Source organism: Trichoderma atroviride, chromosome 4 (genome assembly GCF_020647795.1).
Source record: "Trichoderma atroviride chromosome 4, complete sequence".
NCBI classification, from domain to species: domain Eukaryota; kingdom Fungi; phylum Ascomycota; class Sordariomycetes; order Hypocreales; family Hypocreaceae; genus Trichoderma; species Trichoderma atroviride.
In genome coordinates this window covers 4,983,263-4,999,398 of record NC_089403.1, presented here as the reverse complement: position 1 = coordinate 4,999,398, position 16,136 = coordinate 4,983,263, and the positions used below count along the sequence as shown (strand labels likewise).

Below are 16,136 nucleotides of genomic sequence, written 5' to 3'. Positions count from 1 at the left end.
TGGGTGGGACGGAAGGGATTCTTTGCTCTATCGTTAGATAAGATTAACAGGGAGGAGCCGTCAGTCTATCTTTAGAAGAAAGAGATTTGGATGCTCGAAGCTAGATTGCTTTTTTGTAGTTATACCCTTGTCTTTGGCTTCGAATTTGTCATTTGGCGTATATGGCTAATATTCATGTCTCATATTGAACACCAACGAACATTGTACTCGAACTGTAGTCGGGAGAGTTGAGATTGACTTGCGCTTACGACTATTCGAGGCCTTGGAAGGTTTAAAAATGCTGTTTTGCGACGATTTACAACGTTTGAACTTGATAGGCCAGATTTTCCTGTTGAGAGCGAAATACTTCATGACTAGGAACCCAACAAATCACAATGGTGGTTATTTCATGGCCTTGGGGAGGGTTAAGAATGCTGTGAAAGGACCCGCTTGAGCCACGATAAGGCATGCAAGTGTCAGAAATCCTCAGCATAGGCAGCTGTAAAACTAGCAAATCACAATGCTGGTTATTTCATGGCCTTGGGGAGGGTTAACAATGCTGTGAAAGAATCCGCTTTAGTGAGCCAGCTTGCATGTGTCAGAAATCTTCAGCATAGGCAGCTGTAAAACTAGCAAATCACAATCCTGATTATACCAAGCCTTGGGGAGGGTTAAAATGCCGTGAAGGAGGCAAACCCAATGAATATACTAGACGCAGCGTTGCACTTTTCCATTATATTTGTCGATTTCGCCAACAGGAATAACCTGGTTAGCTACAAAATTGTTTAAGAGTGCTCACAAAGACTTCTTAAATCGTATCGTATGTTTATGGATATGGCAAAATTGACCTCTGTGCACCTGTACCTCTCACTTATGCTCCACGCCCTACTTTACTACCTTGCCAATTAGCCTTATGAATACAATGTTTTGCTTCCATTTGCACATTCACTATGGCCTGAAGGTGGTATGTGGTTCGTAACAGCCAAAATATAAACGTAATCGTTTTCCGGTATTATAAAATTGCTTCCAAGAAAGGTAACAAAGCACTTTGTCTTCTAGTGGGCATATCGACAAGTTCTCGACTTTGACAGTCAAATACTCTCACCAAAAAATCTCTGCGGAATATCAGCATGAACTGCCCTGATAAATTCTGCAAATCCCTTGCCCAAGTTGTCCAACAAGCTGGTGCTGGTAACGCCTCTGCCCAAAGACCCGTAAACCACAAAATGGACGGCATATATATTCGGAAACTCGACTCTCTCAAGGAAGTACCAGTCCTTCCAATCCTTCCTCATCAGTGAACGAAGCCTGTCTTTCGTCATGAAGGAGCGAAACCATTCCCATTGCTCGGGCGAGTCCACGAATAGGCCGATGTTTACGTTGCCGCCTTTATCGCCTGAACGAGCAAGAACGAGATCGCCTAAAGGGCGATTGACGGTCGCGCCAAAGCTCTCTAGGGCTACAGGATCTACCGTTTCGTAATTTTCTCGGGGTGCCAGCGGCTCTGTCTTACTCGGTGGGAGGATAGGAAAGCAAAGCGCCTCTTCGGTTGAGGCGTCACCCAGTATCGTAACAGTTTCTTGAATCTCATCTTGAGAGACAATGGCCGGGTAGTAAGCAAAGAACGGTTTCGGTGCCAGTGGGCGAAAATCCATGGAGAAATGCATGCCTAGTAAAGAGTATAGTCAGTTCTTGGACATCATGCAAGCTTCGAAGCACGAATACCTGGAAAATGAGACATGAATTGGTGAAACCAAGCCAAGTGCAATCTACTCAACACGTGTACATCTTTCGACTGCGCAAACACGCGCATATACGTGGTGGAAGCAAACTGTGAATCTGGATCCTTCATCGGAGTTCCAATCCGCTGGAACTCCAGCACGTCAAACTTGTCCAGTATTCCCCATTCTTTGAGCGTATCCTTTATCTGTAGCTCTTGGACATCCCATTTATGATCCGTGGCATATCCGCTGGCATTGATCAGGTGCTCACACTGATAGCCTCCCTGGTAAAAGACGGCGAGCTTTGTAGTAGGTGGAGGCGGGTAGCCTTTGACGCCAGATACAAGAACACGATTCTTCGACTCTTCGGTGACGGTTATTTTGGAAATGTCCGCTTTTACGTCACTGTTGAGATAGGCGTTCCCTTGCAACTCATATAAGAATTGGCACTTTACTGTAGCGGGCGTAACAAATCCGTTAAGAGAGTCGTGTTTAGTAACCACACAATCTCCATTGGGAAGAACTTCCGCGATGCCAGAGCCCAGTCGCAGGAAATCGCTCGGTGGGTATTTATAAGCACCAGCAAAGTTGCCGCCTGTTACATATGTTGAGCATTCAATCAGATGGCCAGCGATTAGTGATCCGGCAAGTTGATCAAAATCTGATTCAGACCAGTTATACCACCAGGCCGCTGCTCCAATAACTGGCGAAGCATCGGAAACTCGGCCGCAAATGAGAATATCGGCACCTTCATCCAGACCTTTCTTGATCGCGCGGTAGCCGAGGTACGCATTTGCAGCAACAATCGGCATCTCCCTTGGTGACTCTAAGAAAGACGCCGTGTCTTTGGTGTATTGGACATCCGGATTCGTTCCATCGAGATGTGCGAGAGATTTGGAAATCAGGTGATGGACTTTGTGTATCAAATTGTCTCCCTCGACGTAGCCCACGCGAAGCTTCAGGCCTTTGAGTTTGATCTAGTCCAACACGTTAGCAGCGCGATGCAATATGGAAGAGCCAGAGGAAGTGACGTTACCGCTTCTTGAACTTTTTCAGCAAGACCTTTTGGGTTCATTGCCCCGCCATTGACAACTATCTTGATGCGCTTTTCGTTTATCAGATCCAAGGACATCTGGATTCCATCAAAGGCGGATTTTATCCAGCCAGGTCCGATTGACTGCGCACGCTCTATCGCACTGCTTGCCATTGTCGCTTCTATATTACCAAATCGACGGCGTTGTTAAAGTCAGTCATTCTCACATACTGTTTTATACATCTGTCTCTGTATACATGTATGTACATGTATTGTTTATGGCTCTTCTGATCCGACCTACCTGCGAGGTAATCACCTGTGATGACATCAACAGGACCATATTTGGCTTGATTATACATCAAAATGCCCGGATCGGCTGTCAATAAATTGGAGATTGTTAGTGGTGAAATGAGATCGCGATATGTGTAGATACATGTATCGTGCTCATCATACTGAGGGCACCAGAGCAGTTGGCGATGCGAACTGGTCTAGAGGATTTCGCATTCTCGAGAGCCATTTTGGAAATATGCAAAGTAAAAATTCGTATAACACCAAAGAAGTTTCAAATCCAAATTTTACAAGAAAGAGAAGATGTATCCGCGAAAAGGCAGCCAAGATCAGTATAAGCCAGAGGGGACGCACACACATATGTAGACCAGGGTTGCTTCGCAAGCAACTTTTCGCATAATAAAAAAAACAGCCCAACTAATCACGATTATTCCATCATGTCCACACCCATCATCCTTCCATTACCCATGCTTAAACAGCGAGTGTTGATCCTTCTTCTCCTCTGGGGCTTCCCATCCAAGCCGCGGATGCAACCTCGATTTGTGGAGGCCTGCAATTTTGCTGTCACGACCCCTCATTGATCAGGCGATGTACTGCAAATACAGGCATCATTGACTACATCTGGAACCCTGTCAACTGAATTGGGATTGAGTTTATGCGAAGAATGTAAAGATGGTGAAGGCTCCAATGAGGGTCACGTGATGACTCTCTTTACTGGCATGTCGTCACTTCGAAAATCGAGGCAGTTGCGCCAAACAGCTGACTAAATAATGTAAACAGCCAAAGACGCGTATCTTCACAAATCTTCAAAGACAGCTTCAATAGACGATTCTCCTCTCAGTAATTGTCCATTTCATTCGTTTCATTCTCTATACTCTCTGCAGCAGATCCATCGCGGCAAATTTGCGGCGCGGTCACGATGCAGTCCATCATGGCCGCCATCCCGGCTGTTTTCACCCCTGGCAGAGGAACCAGAAGCTCACCGCGGAATTCCCTGGGACCCAATTCCTCTATTGCAGCCCAAGACTCTCCACGCCTCAAAAAGAACACTCCAGGTTCAAATAGGCGCAGGTCATTTGCCAGAAAGCTCACCGACAACCAAGAGACGTCTCCGCAGAGTCAGGGCAGGGATGACAACAACTTGCACGCTGTGACTGAAGAGACAGGGGCATCGCTGCTGGAACAAGATGACATGGTGCCGCTATCAGCATCTACTCCACGCATGCGACCCAGCCCAGGAAGTGCCACCCGCAGCAGCAAAAGGTCAGCGGCCAAAGCTGCAGCAAGCCCATCTGGCACTCCAGCCAATACAGTCCGTGCTGGCAGGATCTCGGAAATTCTCAATCGGAAAGATATTGGGGTGCTAGACACTGAAGAAGACAAAGGCGCGGAGGAATACGGTTTCAAACGTTTCGTTGGGTACCGCTGGGCCGACAACTCCATTGAGATCCACGTCGAGTGGGATACAGGTGAGACAACCTGGGAGCCAGAAACCAACTTGCACGAAGATGTCCCCGACACTCTCTTTCAGTACTGGCGCGAACAAGGAGGCCGGCCATCAAACCCCGTGGATCCAGAACTGTATGAAGTCTTTGCCATTCGCAAGCACAACGGAAATCGCACCAAGCTCATGGTCGAATGGGTTGGGTATGAGCCTTCTGAGGCAACGTGGGTATCTCGAAAGGTTGTGGAAGAGACGGCCAAGGATATGGTGGACGCGTACTTTCAGGGCATAAAATCTACAAGAGGAAGAGGGAAGAAAAAGGCATAACTGAGCGAACTCGTCTGGTACTGAGCCATTCCTTTTGTGTGTATTTATATAGAGGACGTATGTGGATTTGATGAAAGAGAGCGACTGTGATTCAGAACGACACTTTATTAATATGCTGCAATGAGAGAGGAGTTGAAGGGGTCATGACTAGTAGAGAATGACAACCCGAGGCAGAATCAGATACCACAAGCATAATATATTGCAGACGAACCACAATAGAGTGAACACATGTACGTTAGTAGTTGAAACAGTCCCAGTAAAGAAGGGCAGTCAAAAAGTGTAAATGACCTCGATTGTTCTCGATTGTCCTCGAAATCACCTATAATTCCGGGGGTCCCGGTGATAAAGCCGCGTGACTAGTGGTGTTGGGATAAGAATCGGAGTAAATAAGAGAAAGACGTAAATGGATCATCGTTGACTTTTGGATACAGAGACGTGTTCAGGCCTTGACTTTGTAGCAAATCTTGCTCAACCTACTCAGTAGAGGCTGTCACAATTAATTTGTAGTTGGTAGCCTACCACGTTCAGACACAGCCATTCAACTCACGAAAAGCACATTCATGTAGGGATGCAATAAGTACAATATAGCTGCAGTATCTACTCCCAAAGTTATCTACACAATTTCTTCACAAATGCCAAAATTGGGGGTAGTCGCAGACTTTTGTCCGGACAACCTAGGGCAGGTTTCGAATGAAGGCAGAGCTTTTGAAAAACGTAACCAGAGCAAAAGTATAAGACACAGCATGTGTAATAGGCTACAGACCAACTACAATAGAGTGCGTAGGTAGCTAACAACAGTGCCAGCGTAGAAAGGCCGCGAAAAAGAAGTGACAAAAAAGCAATTCTCCTCGATTATCCTCGAGAACAACTTCCAATCAGGGTCTGGCCGGGGATTGAACCCGGGACCTCTCGCAAACAAGCTGTAGGGTTTTCCCTAAGCGAGAATCATACCACTAGACCACCAGACCAATCAGATCGTTGGAAATAGAAGCGATAAGTGGGATTAGAAGAGATCAGTTGGAGAGAGAAGCGAAGAGAGAGATGCTTAACGCTCTGTGGGCTAAAACGCAGCATATCTTGATCATTTAGAGGTCGTCAGAGGCGATTCTTTGCTATTAAATAGAGACATTATATTATGTAGTTCCATAGAGTATCTCGGCGTCAATTTACATGCTTCAAGTATATATGTATAACACAAACGGAAATAACAGAGCTGCAGTAAGCCGGGGTATATTTGGAGGATTCTGAAATGCGTATCCCGTCTAAGATCATTCTTAGGGGCTGAGAAGGTATCGTGCGTCTTGATTGGCAAGTATTTCGCAATATCGCAGTGGCCACTCTGAATATATCTGATAAGAAGGGGGCAGCCTCTGAGCCAAGTCCTTTGTCCACTTAATGACGACCGACTTTCTCCCTGGATACTCGGGCTCTTCAGATTTAGCAAGACATGCGTTGCCAAGCACATAGTCTAAGAGAAACATGTGAATGAGTAAGAGATGGCCAATGTAGTTTTCATTATCGACGAATAACATGAATTCTTGATTGTTGAAAGTGGTTGGAAGAATGAACAAGGTGACGAATTCTCTCCATGCTACAAGGGATGGGAAGCAATGGCGTGTTAGCGTTAGCGGGTGGCATCAATGGCAGTGCTACATACCTTCGACACAAGAGGTTCGTAGATTTTCCATGCATCTGATTATAGATTCGCAGTATATCAGCTCTGTCGGCTTCTGGCACAGAGGCTTGAGTCTCAGAGCTGACGAATGAAACCCTTCAATGACTTCAAAGTTTTTCGGCTGCTCAGTAATGAGTCGCTCCAAGGACCGATCATGTTCCACTGGTGTGAAATATTTAAAGATGGATTTTTCATAATTTGTAATCATGGATGTAGCAACCAAGTTTCCGCCTCTTGTCGTTGTAATGTAGTCAACCATGCTATCTGGCAAGAGAGATGACTGAGTAACGAGACAGATTATTGCTGCAAGCAGTGCATCCGCATCCGCCGGCTTGGCAGGCGGCTTATCAAGCTGCTCATTCACAAGCTTCATAGCAGTGATGCGATGCTGCAAGGCTTGTGACGTATAGTCGGCGCTGCCATGCTGAGATAAGTGTGATGCCCCAAGACCCAAGACAGCGTGTGCAAGAAAGTCATACTAATAGAATACGCAATGGGTGTTAGTCAGATCCATGCACACAAGACGATCAAGGTTGCACAGCATAGCGAATAGCCTCACCTGGTGTGACATGGCGGCAGCATCCATCCATACATCTTTGCTTTTCAGCGGTAGAGTTGGGAAGGCTGCTAGGATGAATTGGTGGTAAAATCGCAAATCTTCCAGCGCAAGAGTAGATAGTGCAGCACGCGGGGCCATCGAAGAAGAAGAAGACGACGATGACGAGGAGCTAGAAGCCGAAGTCGGTGTTGGGTAACTGCAATTCAGTCCAAGGCGGCCACAAGGCGAACAAGCGGGTCGTATTTCATTGCACTTCACTCTCCTCCGTTTGCAATTAAAGCATCCAAGGCGCGATTTGAAATGGCCGCGGCGACTAAGAGGCTTGTTGGACTTGCGGGTCACCGCATTTCCGTTTGACGAGCCTTGCTCCGACAGAGTGTCGTGTAAGTCGACAGATGAGTCGTCTGAAGGGTTAGGACTTCCGCTATGCTGAGGCTGAGGCATAGTGGTAGGTTGCGTCCGTCAATCGGGAGAAGGAAAATAAAGAGGGGAAAAAGAAGTGATTAAGTTGATTCGTGCTGCTATCGCGGCTGCAGAGACTGAATCGAACTATTGTCTAGTTCTGAGCGCGAAGAACTCATCACGCCGTTGTCGCAATTGGCTCAGCTACTCAAACGCAGCCAACGCCGACAGAGCAGTTCTTCAACTCTCTCAACTGTCCTTGCAGCTCAAGTTTTCAAAATTCGATTTAAAAGTCAAGGGATCCTCGGGTTTCTTGCGCAGTGGAAACCGGTCGTCTAAGCGCGTCCTGAACCGCTTTGGGCGATGTGTTCACAATACGATGGCCGATATGACTCTGCCAACATTCCTAGTCCAAGGTGCGAAGCCGCTTCCATCGAGTTGATTGAGTAGCCAGGAAGATCCGCCACCAATGAGAGTCGATGCACGTGATGAGTCTGATACCTTGTACGTCTCTGTGTAGATGTACGGATAGCAGTACCCATACTGTGCCCCTCGCTAAGGAGGCGATGGTCTGATAGGTGGCATTTTGGGCTCTTGAGTTACTGCATACCCTGCAAACTGTGAGACAGACGTAGCAACAGCATTCGAATCCTCGTAATCTTTCACCCGGCGTCCTTTGTTGAACCAAGTCTTGAGAAGAACATGATTTACTAAACAATGTAATGGCGCTAATCGACGAAGAAGACGATGGCTTCATTATCGTGCCTCATAGCGGCTATTCTATTGATCGGCGGGAACCGCAGTTTCTCGATGCCATCAGCCACGCGATAGACAATCTCCTCGAGGAATTTTGGCCGATAAACAAGAAAATCCACGACAACCCCGAAAGAGGATTCAAGGAGTTCATCGCCCACGATGCATTGACAAGATTCATGAAATCCCAGAGCGGCTGGGTCGTCACGCCGTCGGCTTACGGCATGGAGACCGCGTGGGTTGCTGTGTTTGACACGGGAAAACGCGGTCCTGTCGTGTCATTCAATGCCGAGATGGGCGAGTAGTTGCGCCATACATTTCTCTCGAGATGAGCAAAAACTGACTCTCTTGGTGATAGATTGTCTTCCCGTCATTGGCCATTCCTGCGGCCACAATCTCATCGCTACGGCATCCGTCCTCGGCGCCGTTGCAGCGGCTCAAGTAATGAAGCAATACGAAGCTGCCGGAAAAGTGGTCCTGTTCGGCACGCCAGCAGAAGAAGGCGGCGGAGGAAAAATCAAGCTTCTCAAGGCGGGCGCCTATTCTGATCACAAAGTCGACGTGAGCCTCATTTCACATCCAGGCATCACCCCGGATGCGGCGTTGATGCGAACATCATCATATCTCCAGTTCAAGGTCGAGTACTTTGGCCGCGAGGCTCACGCGGCAGCCAATCCATGGCTTGGGATCAATGCACTGGATGCGCTCATCGCAGGATACAACAACGTGTCTGCGCTTAGACAACAGATTATGCCCGAGGACAGGATTCAGGGCCATATCACCAGTGGCGGCGTCGCCCCTAACATCATCCATGCCTATGCCGCCGGCATCTTTGTAGTCAGATCAGATACGCAGAAGCGCCTCGACGAGCTAAAGGAAAAAGTATATGACTGCTTCAGAGCCGGTGCCCTGGCTACAGGAGCCAAAGTGACTATTACGGAGCGATGGGGCTATAAGAACCATATCCCGAACCGAACAATGGGGCGATCGTATACACGCTATTTCAATGCTCTCGAGCCACCGGGTAAGATCGCAGAAGACCAAGATGTTGACGATGGACGAGGCAAATCACAGGCAAGTACAGATCAGGGCGACATCAGCCATGCAATGCCGAGTTTAAACACGGCGTTTCAATTACGGCCGGGACCGAAAGGCCAAGGCCCACACAACCCAGAGTTTGCTGAGATTGCTGGGACGCGGGATGCATATATGAGAGCGTTAAGGGTGGCGAAAGGATTAGCGGGAGTTACACTGGATATCGTATTTACAGAAGGGCTTCTCGAAGAGATTAAGAGTGAGTGGAAGAGTACGATTGCTGGAGAGCGTGGAGATTAATATTATCCTTGACTCGATTGACAACGTTACGACAACATCAGCCCGAGGTGAAGAATTTCGCATGATTGCCATTAATGGGAATTCTGGCTATATTTAATAGATTAACGCTTACCAACCAATAAAACACATATATCTACATGCAAACGTACATGCTCCTCGTTCCAAATCTTCAAACGTTGTGCAAGCACGTGTCAGTGTAAGTACAGTACGCCCTTAACATCGCAACCGGTTGGCTGCATGTTCTGGTTGACAGATGTCCCAATGTACGCAGAGTAGCCACATCTGGCCACGGCGATATGGAGTCGAGGTGTCCATTGGTGAGCCAAATATGATTCGCAGTGATGAAGCCGTTCTATGACAAAGCCGTTTGTTGTGTTGTACAAGAAGCAAGTCAATGTTTTCGCAAATTAATACATTATGAGATGCATTTCTATACACACATATGTTTCCAGCTTAGCTGCTCTCATTGTTATCGGACGTATTCCTTTTCAAATTTGATTCTCACAAAGTAGAGCTCATTGTGCATAAAATACAGGCCATTGATACTCCTCAAGGTGTTTGTAGAACTTGGATAGGTATCATCTCGCTTACGGTGCAAGCTTAGTATCAATTGCAAGGCTAGTCAAAACGGCAATGTTGCATCAGGTTCAGATACTAAATATAAATAGCAAGTCTACACACACTTTTGCAGGCGTAACAAATCTACTGGTGTTGCAATTGCGCCACTTCTCTCGGTAAGGTATCTCGTGTGTGCAAACAAGGCCTTGGCCAGTGGGGGAACCGCGATTCAGAAGACAATATCTCCAGAAAGTCTCAATATAAAAGCTTGAGAATGGACCAAAACTTGGTTCTGATCTTGGATACAGCTGCGTCGAAGATGCATCTAACAACGACAGGCATGCGGAACGATATATGGGCGCAATGAGACTGGCAGCTTGAGCGGACCAAGTGCAGCTGAAGACATACATGTAGTAAATTCAACAGCATAAATTCCCTTGTTAGAGAGATAAAACCAACTCATAAACCTGTATACGGATCTATTCATGTAAGCTAGCCTAGCTCTTGTGGCTTGTCGCGCCTTGCCAATTTCACTGGCTATCTACATACAACATGCCCGCGATGCGGCCTGCTATATCTACTTTTCGATCCCTGCTCCATCATGGAGAGATGCAATTGCCGAGATGAAAAGAGGCGAGGAGGATCGCGTGGTAGTTTTCCAGCTTTGACATAGTTGAGTACATGTAGGTAGGTCCAGGTAATTAGTAAGAACATTCTGGCGCCGCCGAGGTATAGTCGCTGTGCCATAGATCTACTTGTATCTTATGCGTCGATTACCCAATATGGCTTTACGGTGTACTCCTATGTAAACAAAACAGAAGACCGTCAACTCCCGACCTCTTGAATAACAAATATCAATTCTTCTCTACAATTTGAATGCAGAATGGCATCAAAAACCATCGGCCGTCTGACTAGCAATACTTCGTCATGCGCTGAGGCCGCTAAGATTCCAGTCCATATATGATAAGCTTCCAGTCTATGCCCTTCACTCGGAATAAGACACCATTTACAGGTGCATTCATGATGTTGCACTGCCGTGGGGACTTTTGACTTTGAGGTGCGGAACAAGCGGAATAATCGCCGCGAGATTTTGAAGCCGGTATGTCGTAGGTAGGGCGTGTGCTCCCACTAACCCGCAGGTGTTGTGGCCAAGGCTGTCTTCAATGTTCTTTGTGCCGTGATCCGTTAAATCCGCCTCGCCGTGGGCATTTCTCATGACGCGTCTAGCTTTGCCTTGCACAAATGCAATGCGATTGCCATGATAAGGACAGGATGGCTGTGGTCTGCTTTTTAAAATGAGGCGAGTGCTCGTGTTGCATTACCCGCTTATTCGAACTGGTGTCTAGAGAGAGACAAGTTCCCCGATCGAGCTGATGAATGTCTTTGCTCTGATCAATTCGCATTACCTGATATCTCTAGCCTGACAAGCCATCATTGGAGAGCCTCAGTTTGGGCTGGTCTCATGACCCGAATTCTAGGCTGATTTTTGTTCTAGAATGATTCGACACAGGCATAGCGCCCAACCCAGCCGATCCTGATCAGCACCCTATTCCTCTCTGGTATACAATGAAGCCTATCTCAAAACCCTAAAGTGTATATACGATTGAGACCTTTTTGCTAGATTTCTAATCTCGTGGCCCGGCAACACACCGTATGCCTTATTGAGCGTAATGTTTCTCCGCAGCGCGTTGGATATTGGCCCGTGCATGCATCTCAGCTGAAAACGAATGATGTCGGATATACTTGCTGATTTCTCATCAACAATATTTAGATAAGGCTCGCACTGCTGCCTCCTGTATCTCAGACGCCAAGACAGAGTATAAGTATAGCCATTATTTAGCAGCCTAACACGTCTTTTTCATTCTTACTTCACTGCTTCCTTATTACTCGTGTATAGTCGCAAAGTGAATAAGAACACAAAATGGAAGCCGGCAAAGCTGAGACGCAGCCTATTGCTGATGATGCCACGGCTTCGGACCCGCATCCGATTTATTCTATGATGATAAACAACGAAACGCCCATTGATCAAGACTTCCTTGGCGAATTGGATGGCGAGGCAGCGGAAGATGTAAATGCCGCCTTTCTTAATTTATCCTTTGAGTCGACCATCACGGATCACCTTGACATCAGGTACGGCCTTTCAGAAGATGCTTGTCTCGCCCACCTCAAGCTGCTTCATGCTATTCAGTCGATGAAAGAGGAAGTTGGCTACACCGACGGGCTCTGGAATCTCTGGGACGACCGTGGCAAATGGGCTCTGGATGATTTACGGGCCGATGCCGACTGGTCAATGATTCGCATGCTTGAAAAATCCAATGCCAAAACCGTGACAAAGGCCGGCCACAGCAGGATTCGCGAGAAGAGATGGGCGCTCTTTGTCGCCCGCGCGGTCGACCGATACGAGGCGTGGTGGAAGTCTCTGGGGGAAAACGACATGCTGACCGAAGAAGATATGGCGGATCCTGATAGCTACAAGTTCAAGAAGTTTCCAACTTCTCGAAGACTCATATGGGAAGAGAGGATGCTACCACCCTTAGGTGAGAACATACACCAAATACTCGACAACGAGAGATTCTGACGTATTTCTGTCTCCCTTCTTTATAGATGTGTTAATGATTCTTCATACCCACATGCTTAATCCTCGCTCCTTCCTTGAGGATGCAATTCGATACGGCCTGGGGACATTTTGGGCCTCTGGTATGCCATGGGAGTTGATTAACCAAGCAATTGATGCAGATTTCAACTATAATGTGTCTAACAAAGGAAAGAAATACTGGTCGGCTCTGACTGGACGTCGCTGGCGGAACCGCAAAGATCCTATGACGAGAGTGGTCAAATGCCCATTCTGTCAAACAGACAATGAAGTACCATGGACAACCTGTGGAGTGAGCAGAGAAGCAAGCAATAAAGAGTAAACTAAGCTCAATGCAAAATATTGACTATAGGATGCAGGTATGCTGACGTTCGCTCGCAGATTTACTGGTTTAATTGGCAGCGGCTTTGGCGATGGCAAATTTAGCCATAAATGCTCTTCTTGCGGACATGAGAACTACAAGGAGCTTCTATCGCTGTCAAAATTCGTTACAGATGCTTCTGCTCTATTAGAAAAATCCACACCGATGCCGGGAACGATACTTGAGCCCAAGTCTGGCCGTCCTGAGCTCGTAATGAACAACAAATGGGGTCTCAGGCTTCCTAGGACGTTCCCAAATCGCATGATCAAGTTAGAGCTACGAGATAAGATTCCGGAACTAATTAAACCGCCATCTGATGAGGACAAAAATATCGCAGAGGACAAACCCAAGAATAAGCGCAAAAGCAAAAGCAAAGGGACGGATAAAGACAAAGACAAAGACGCAGACAAGACACCTGCTCGGTTAAGCATGAACGCGGTGAGAGATATGATCCAAGAGACTCTGTCTGACTATAAGAAGATCCGAAACATAGACTCCGATAAAGGACTTTTTGGCCGCTATCAAATACACCCCTGGGCTGGAATCTCCGTCCGCAAAATGATGAGCCGCTACTGGCTAAATTTCTCTCCATTTGCGCTTGACCTTTGCGCTGCGGTTATGCGCCAAGGAGTCTTTATTGAAAAGATGGTCAAGATTGACTGGCTTCACAGTCCCAACGCAAGAGACACCATGTCGCGACTCATTACAAAATACGACAGGTTTATACAGATCATGTGGAAGCATCCTACCAAGATGGTCGTGCCCACGCTGGACGTGGATTTGGCCTGGCATACGCACCAGCTGAGGCCTTCGCATTATTACTACTACACAGTCTCGAAAACTGCAAAGTTTGTCGATCACGATGACAAGATTGACGAAGACAAGCTTAGCAGGTGCTTTGAATGGACGACGAAGACGTATCAAAGCATGTTTGGAGAAGTATACAGCGAGTGCACGTGCTGGTATTGCGAAAGTGAGTTACCATCTCTTCGCGTCCTCTTCACAAGCTCAGCTAATAATGTGACCGTCACAACAGCAATTCGTTCCTCACAGATATCAGGACTCGGCAAGGTGCTCGGCATCTCAACCAATGACAAACTTTCCGACACGTTTCATGCGTCTGGCGGAGCTGAAACGCATACGTCAGGCACATCAGCTCATATTTCGTTTCACAATGCTGTGAAGACGAGAGAGACAGAAGATCGAAAGAAGGTTACGGCGAGAGTGCGTGCACGCCAGCGCCAATGGCTCGAACAAGAGTACAAAAAGGCGGAAAAGAGGGCAGAGAAGAAAGGTCGAACGCTGCCTCCTAAAAAGGATTATTTTAGTCTATGGGGTACGAACTATACGGGTGAGTGCCGTTCAGTTAATCCTCTACCCAGATTTTTAAATCCTCGGTTCGCATCTAATAATACGTGCTACATATCAGTGTACGGGGCCTACCCATTTCCTCCATGGTTTGCACCAGGGATATACTACGGGTGGGATCCATCCGTAGTTCATAATGGCGCAGGAGCGTGGGCAAATTGTGCCGCCTATACATGCGGCAATGGGAGCATAGCCGCTGGATCTTGCGGAGGCCCTGGAGGATGCATCAATGGCAATGGAGGGGTATGTCACGAACAGTCCTTTGATTTGACGTGCGTTGATAGATCTGACAATCTTCTAGACTTGCGGAGCCAGCGGTGCTGGATGCGGTGGTGGAGTTGTGGGAGGAGCTGGAGGAGGAGGAGGCACTGGAGGATGCGGAGGAGGCTGTGGTAAGTGGAAATGCGTGACGTCTTTGAAGATTGGACACTGATGCCTTTGTTTAGGTGGTAGCTGAATGGGCGCCTGTTTCTTGGAGTCACTAATCGCCGTCGTTATGGTAATCTATGATCTTGGCATTCGGAGTCGTCATTCTCTCAGAGGTAGTCTATCATTTGTAGACTTTCCGAATTGACAAGGTCGTATTTATAATAGGCGTTTATTACTACTAAATTAAACTTTCGAATTGAGTTTGTGCGCAATTTCCGGATACAGACTCATTTCAGCCACGATTCAAGAAATCTCAAATGGCCAAGGCGAAGTGAGACATTTCAAGGGAGCATCATACTCTCATACTCTCACGCGCATCTTGCCGCGTTCCTAATCTGATCTTCTCCATATTTAGATAATTGGTGTTTGCAACCCTTCTTTTATTTCATGCATCACAATGTGGCTTCCTTGGACAGTCAACGCGGAGTTGCTCAGTGGATATGCCGCAGCGGCCCTGCTCTGCGCTACGCTGACGCAATGGCTGTCTTCTCCAGGGCTGGAGATATATTCGGAGATCTTGTGCTGGGCTATTTTACCCATCTTGACAAGGTGCCAGAAGAAATTGGAGCACGGGTCACTCCAGCAGCCCGCAGTCTATGGGGAGCCGAATGCACTATCATCGCCCTCTTCTTCTCTATGGTTTTTTGCTGCGGGCATTGCCGTATTCGCATTCATCAAGATGGAAACAGGCGCAATTCAATTCTTGGTAAGAATAAAGAGCGCCAACTAAAGCGAATGTATTTACTAATATCAGTAGCCAATATTGACGCCCCTTCTATTGGCGACCCAGAGATATTTAGGATCTGCTTCCAAGTTGCCGGCCGGTCCATTTTCTCTTCTTTCCAAGTCAACCTGCGGGGCTGCTCTTATTTCCCTTTTCACCATTTTCACATTTTCAGATTGGACGATTCAAATATCTCTATCGTCCATTGCTTTGGCCTCCGCCCTATTTATCGTATATGCTGCTCTGCTGCCAAAAGGTGGAACATTTTTGTGTCTTCCATCCATCAACTTTGAGCGCGCCATACGTCCTCTTTCCGTCCGAATTGTTTTCTTGCTATTTATTATTTTGTGTATATCTACTATTTTAACTGGACTTTTTAGTGTGAACCCAATTCATGTACTTCTTTTAGGTCTGTTGAAGGCATTGTCTTGGTACTTTGCTGCCAAAGTGGTATGTCTCTTTCCTTATCAAATATTCTAGTGGCTAACTATCATTTAGGCGCAAAATACATCTTGGGTGATAGCTACCACTATTACCACATTTTCAATTGCATCTACGAGCAATCTTTACAACAAAGCATCTAATAC

General features: G+C 47.0%; 5 protein-coding genes and 1 non-coding gene across 7 annotated transcripts; 3 read left to right on the top strand and 3 right to left on the bottom strand.

Moving 5' to 3' along the window:
• Positions 1-1,070: 1,070 nt before the first annotated feature.
• Positions 1,071-3,250, bottom strand: TrAtP1_009062 (uncharacterized protein; the record flags this gene model as incomplete). The annotated part of the gene is made up of 5 exons (XM_066114145.1): positions 1,071-1,648; positions 1,753-2,677; positions 2,737-2,915; positions 3,035-3,109; positions 3,187-3,250. 5 exons carry the CDS (start codon positions 3,248-3,250, stop codon positions 1,071-1,073), a joined length of 1,821 nt encoding a protein of 606 aa, XP_065970238.1.
• A 690-nt stretch (positions 3,251-3,940) lies between these two features.
• On the top strand, positions 3,941-4,792 carry TrAtP1_009061 (uncharacterized protein; the record flags this gene model as incomplete). The annotated part of the gene is made up of 1 exon (XM_014087207.2): positions 3,941-4,792. One exon carries the CDS (start codon positions 3,941-3,943, stop codon positions 4,790-4,792), a length of 852 nt encoding a protein of 283 aa, XP_013942682.2.
• Positions 4,793-5,670: 878 nt separating this feature from the next.
• TrAtP1_009060 lies at positions 5,671-5,760 on the bottom strand. The gene has a single exon. It is a non-coding gene; the product is annotated as a tRNA-Pro (tRNA).
• Positions 5,761-5,904: 144 nt separating this feature from the next.
• Positions 5,905-7,832, bottom strand: TrAtP1_009059 (uncharacterized protein). Of its 2 annotated transcripts, XM_014086439.2 has the most exons (3): positions 7,027-7,832; positions 6,450-6,945; positions 5,905-6,383 (listed from the first exon to the last, which is right to left on the bottom strand). In XM_014086439.2, the coding sequence occupies exons 1-3, from the start codon at positions 7,468-7,470 to the stop codon at positions 6,067-6,069; spliced, it is 1,257 nt and encodes a 418-aa protein (XP_013941914.2). In that variant the 5' UTR covers positions 7,471-7,832; the 3' UTR covers positions 5,905-6,066. The 2 variants fall into 2 exon arrangements, with proteins under 2 accessions (XP_013941914.2, XP_065970237.1); XM_066114144.1 differs by having other exon boundaries at positions 5,905-6,945.
• Positions 7,833-8,012: 180 nt separating this feature from the next.
• TrAtP1_009058 (uncharacterized protein) lies at positions 8,013-9,659 on the top strand. Its single transcript, XM_014087206.2, has 2 exons — positions 8,013-8,478; positions 8,540-9,659. The coding sequence occupies exons 1-2, from the start codon at positions 8,151-8,153 to the stop codon at positions 9,514-9,516; spliced, it is 1,305 nt and encodes a 434-aa protein (XP_013942681.2). The 5' UTR covers positions 8,013-8,150; the 3' UTR covers positions 9,517-9,659.
• A 2,336-nt stretch (positions 9,660-11,995) lies between these two features.
• On the top strand, positions 11,996-14,853 carry TrAtP1_009057 (uncharacterized protein; the record flags this gene model as incomplete). The annotated part of the gene is made up of 7 exons (XM_066114143.1): positions 11,996-12,611; positions 12,679-12,985; positions 13,049-14,001; positions 14,065-14,379; positions 14,458-14,639; positions 14,698-14,788; positions 14,843-14,853. The coding sequence occupies 7 exons, from the start codon at positions 11,996-11,998 to the stop codon at positions 14,851-14,853; spliced, it is 2,475 nt and encodes an 824-aa protein (XP_065970236.1).
• Positions 14,854-16,136: the final 1,283 nt, after the last annotated feature.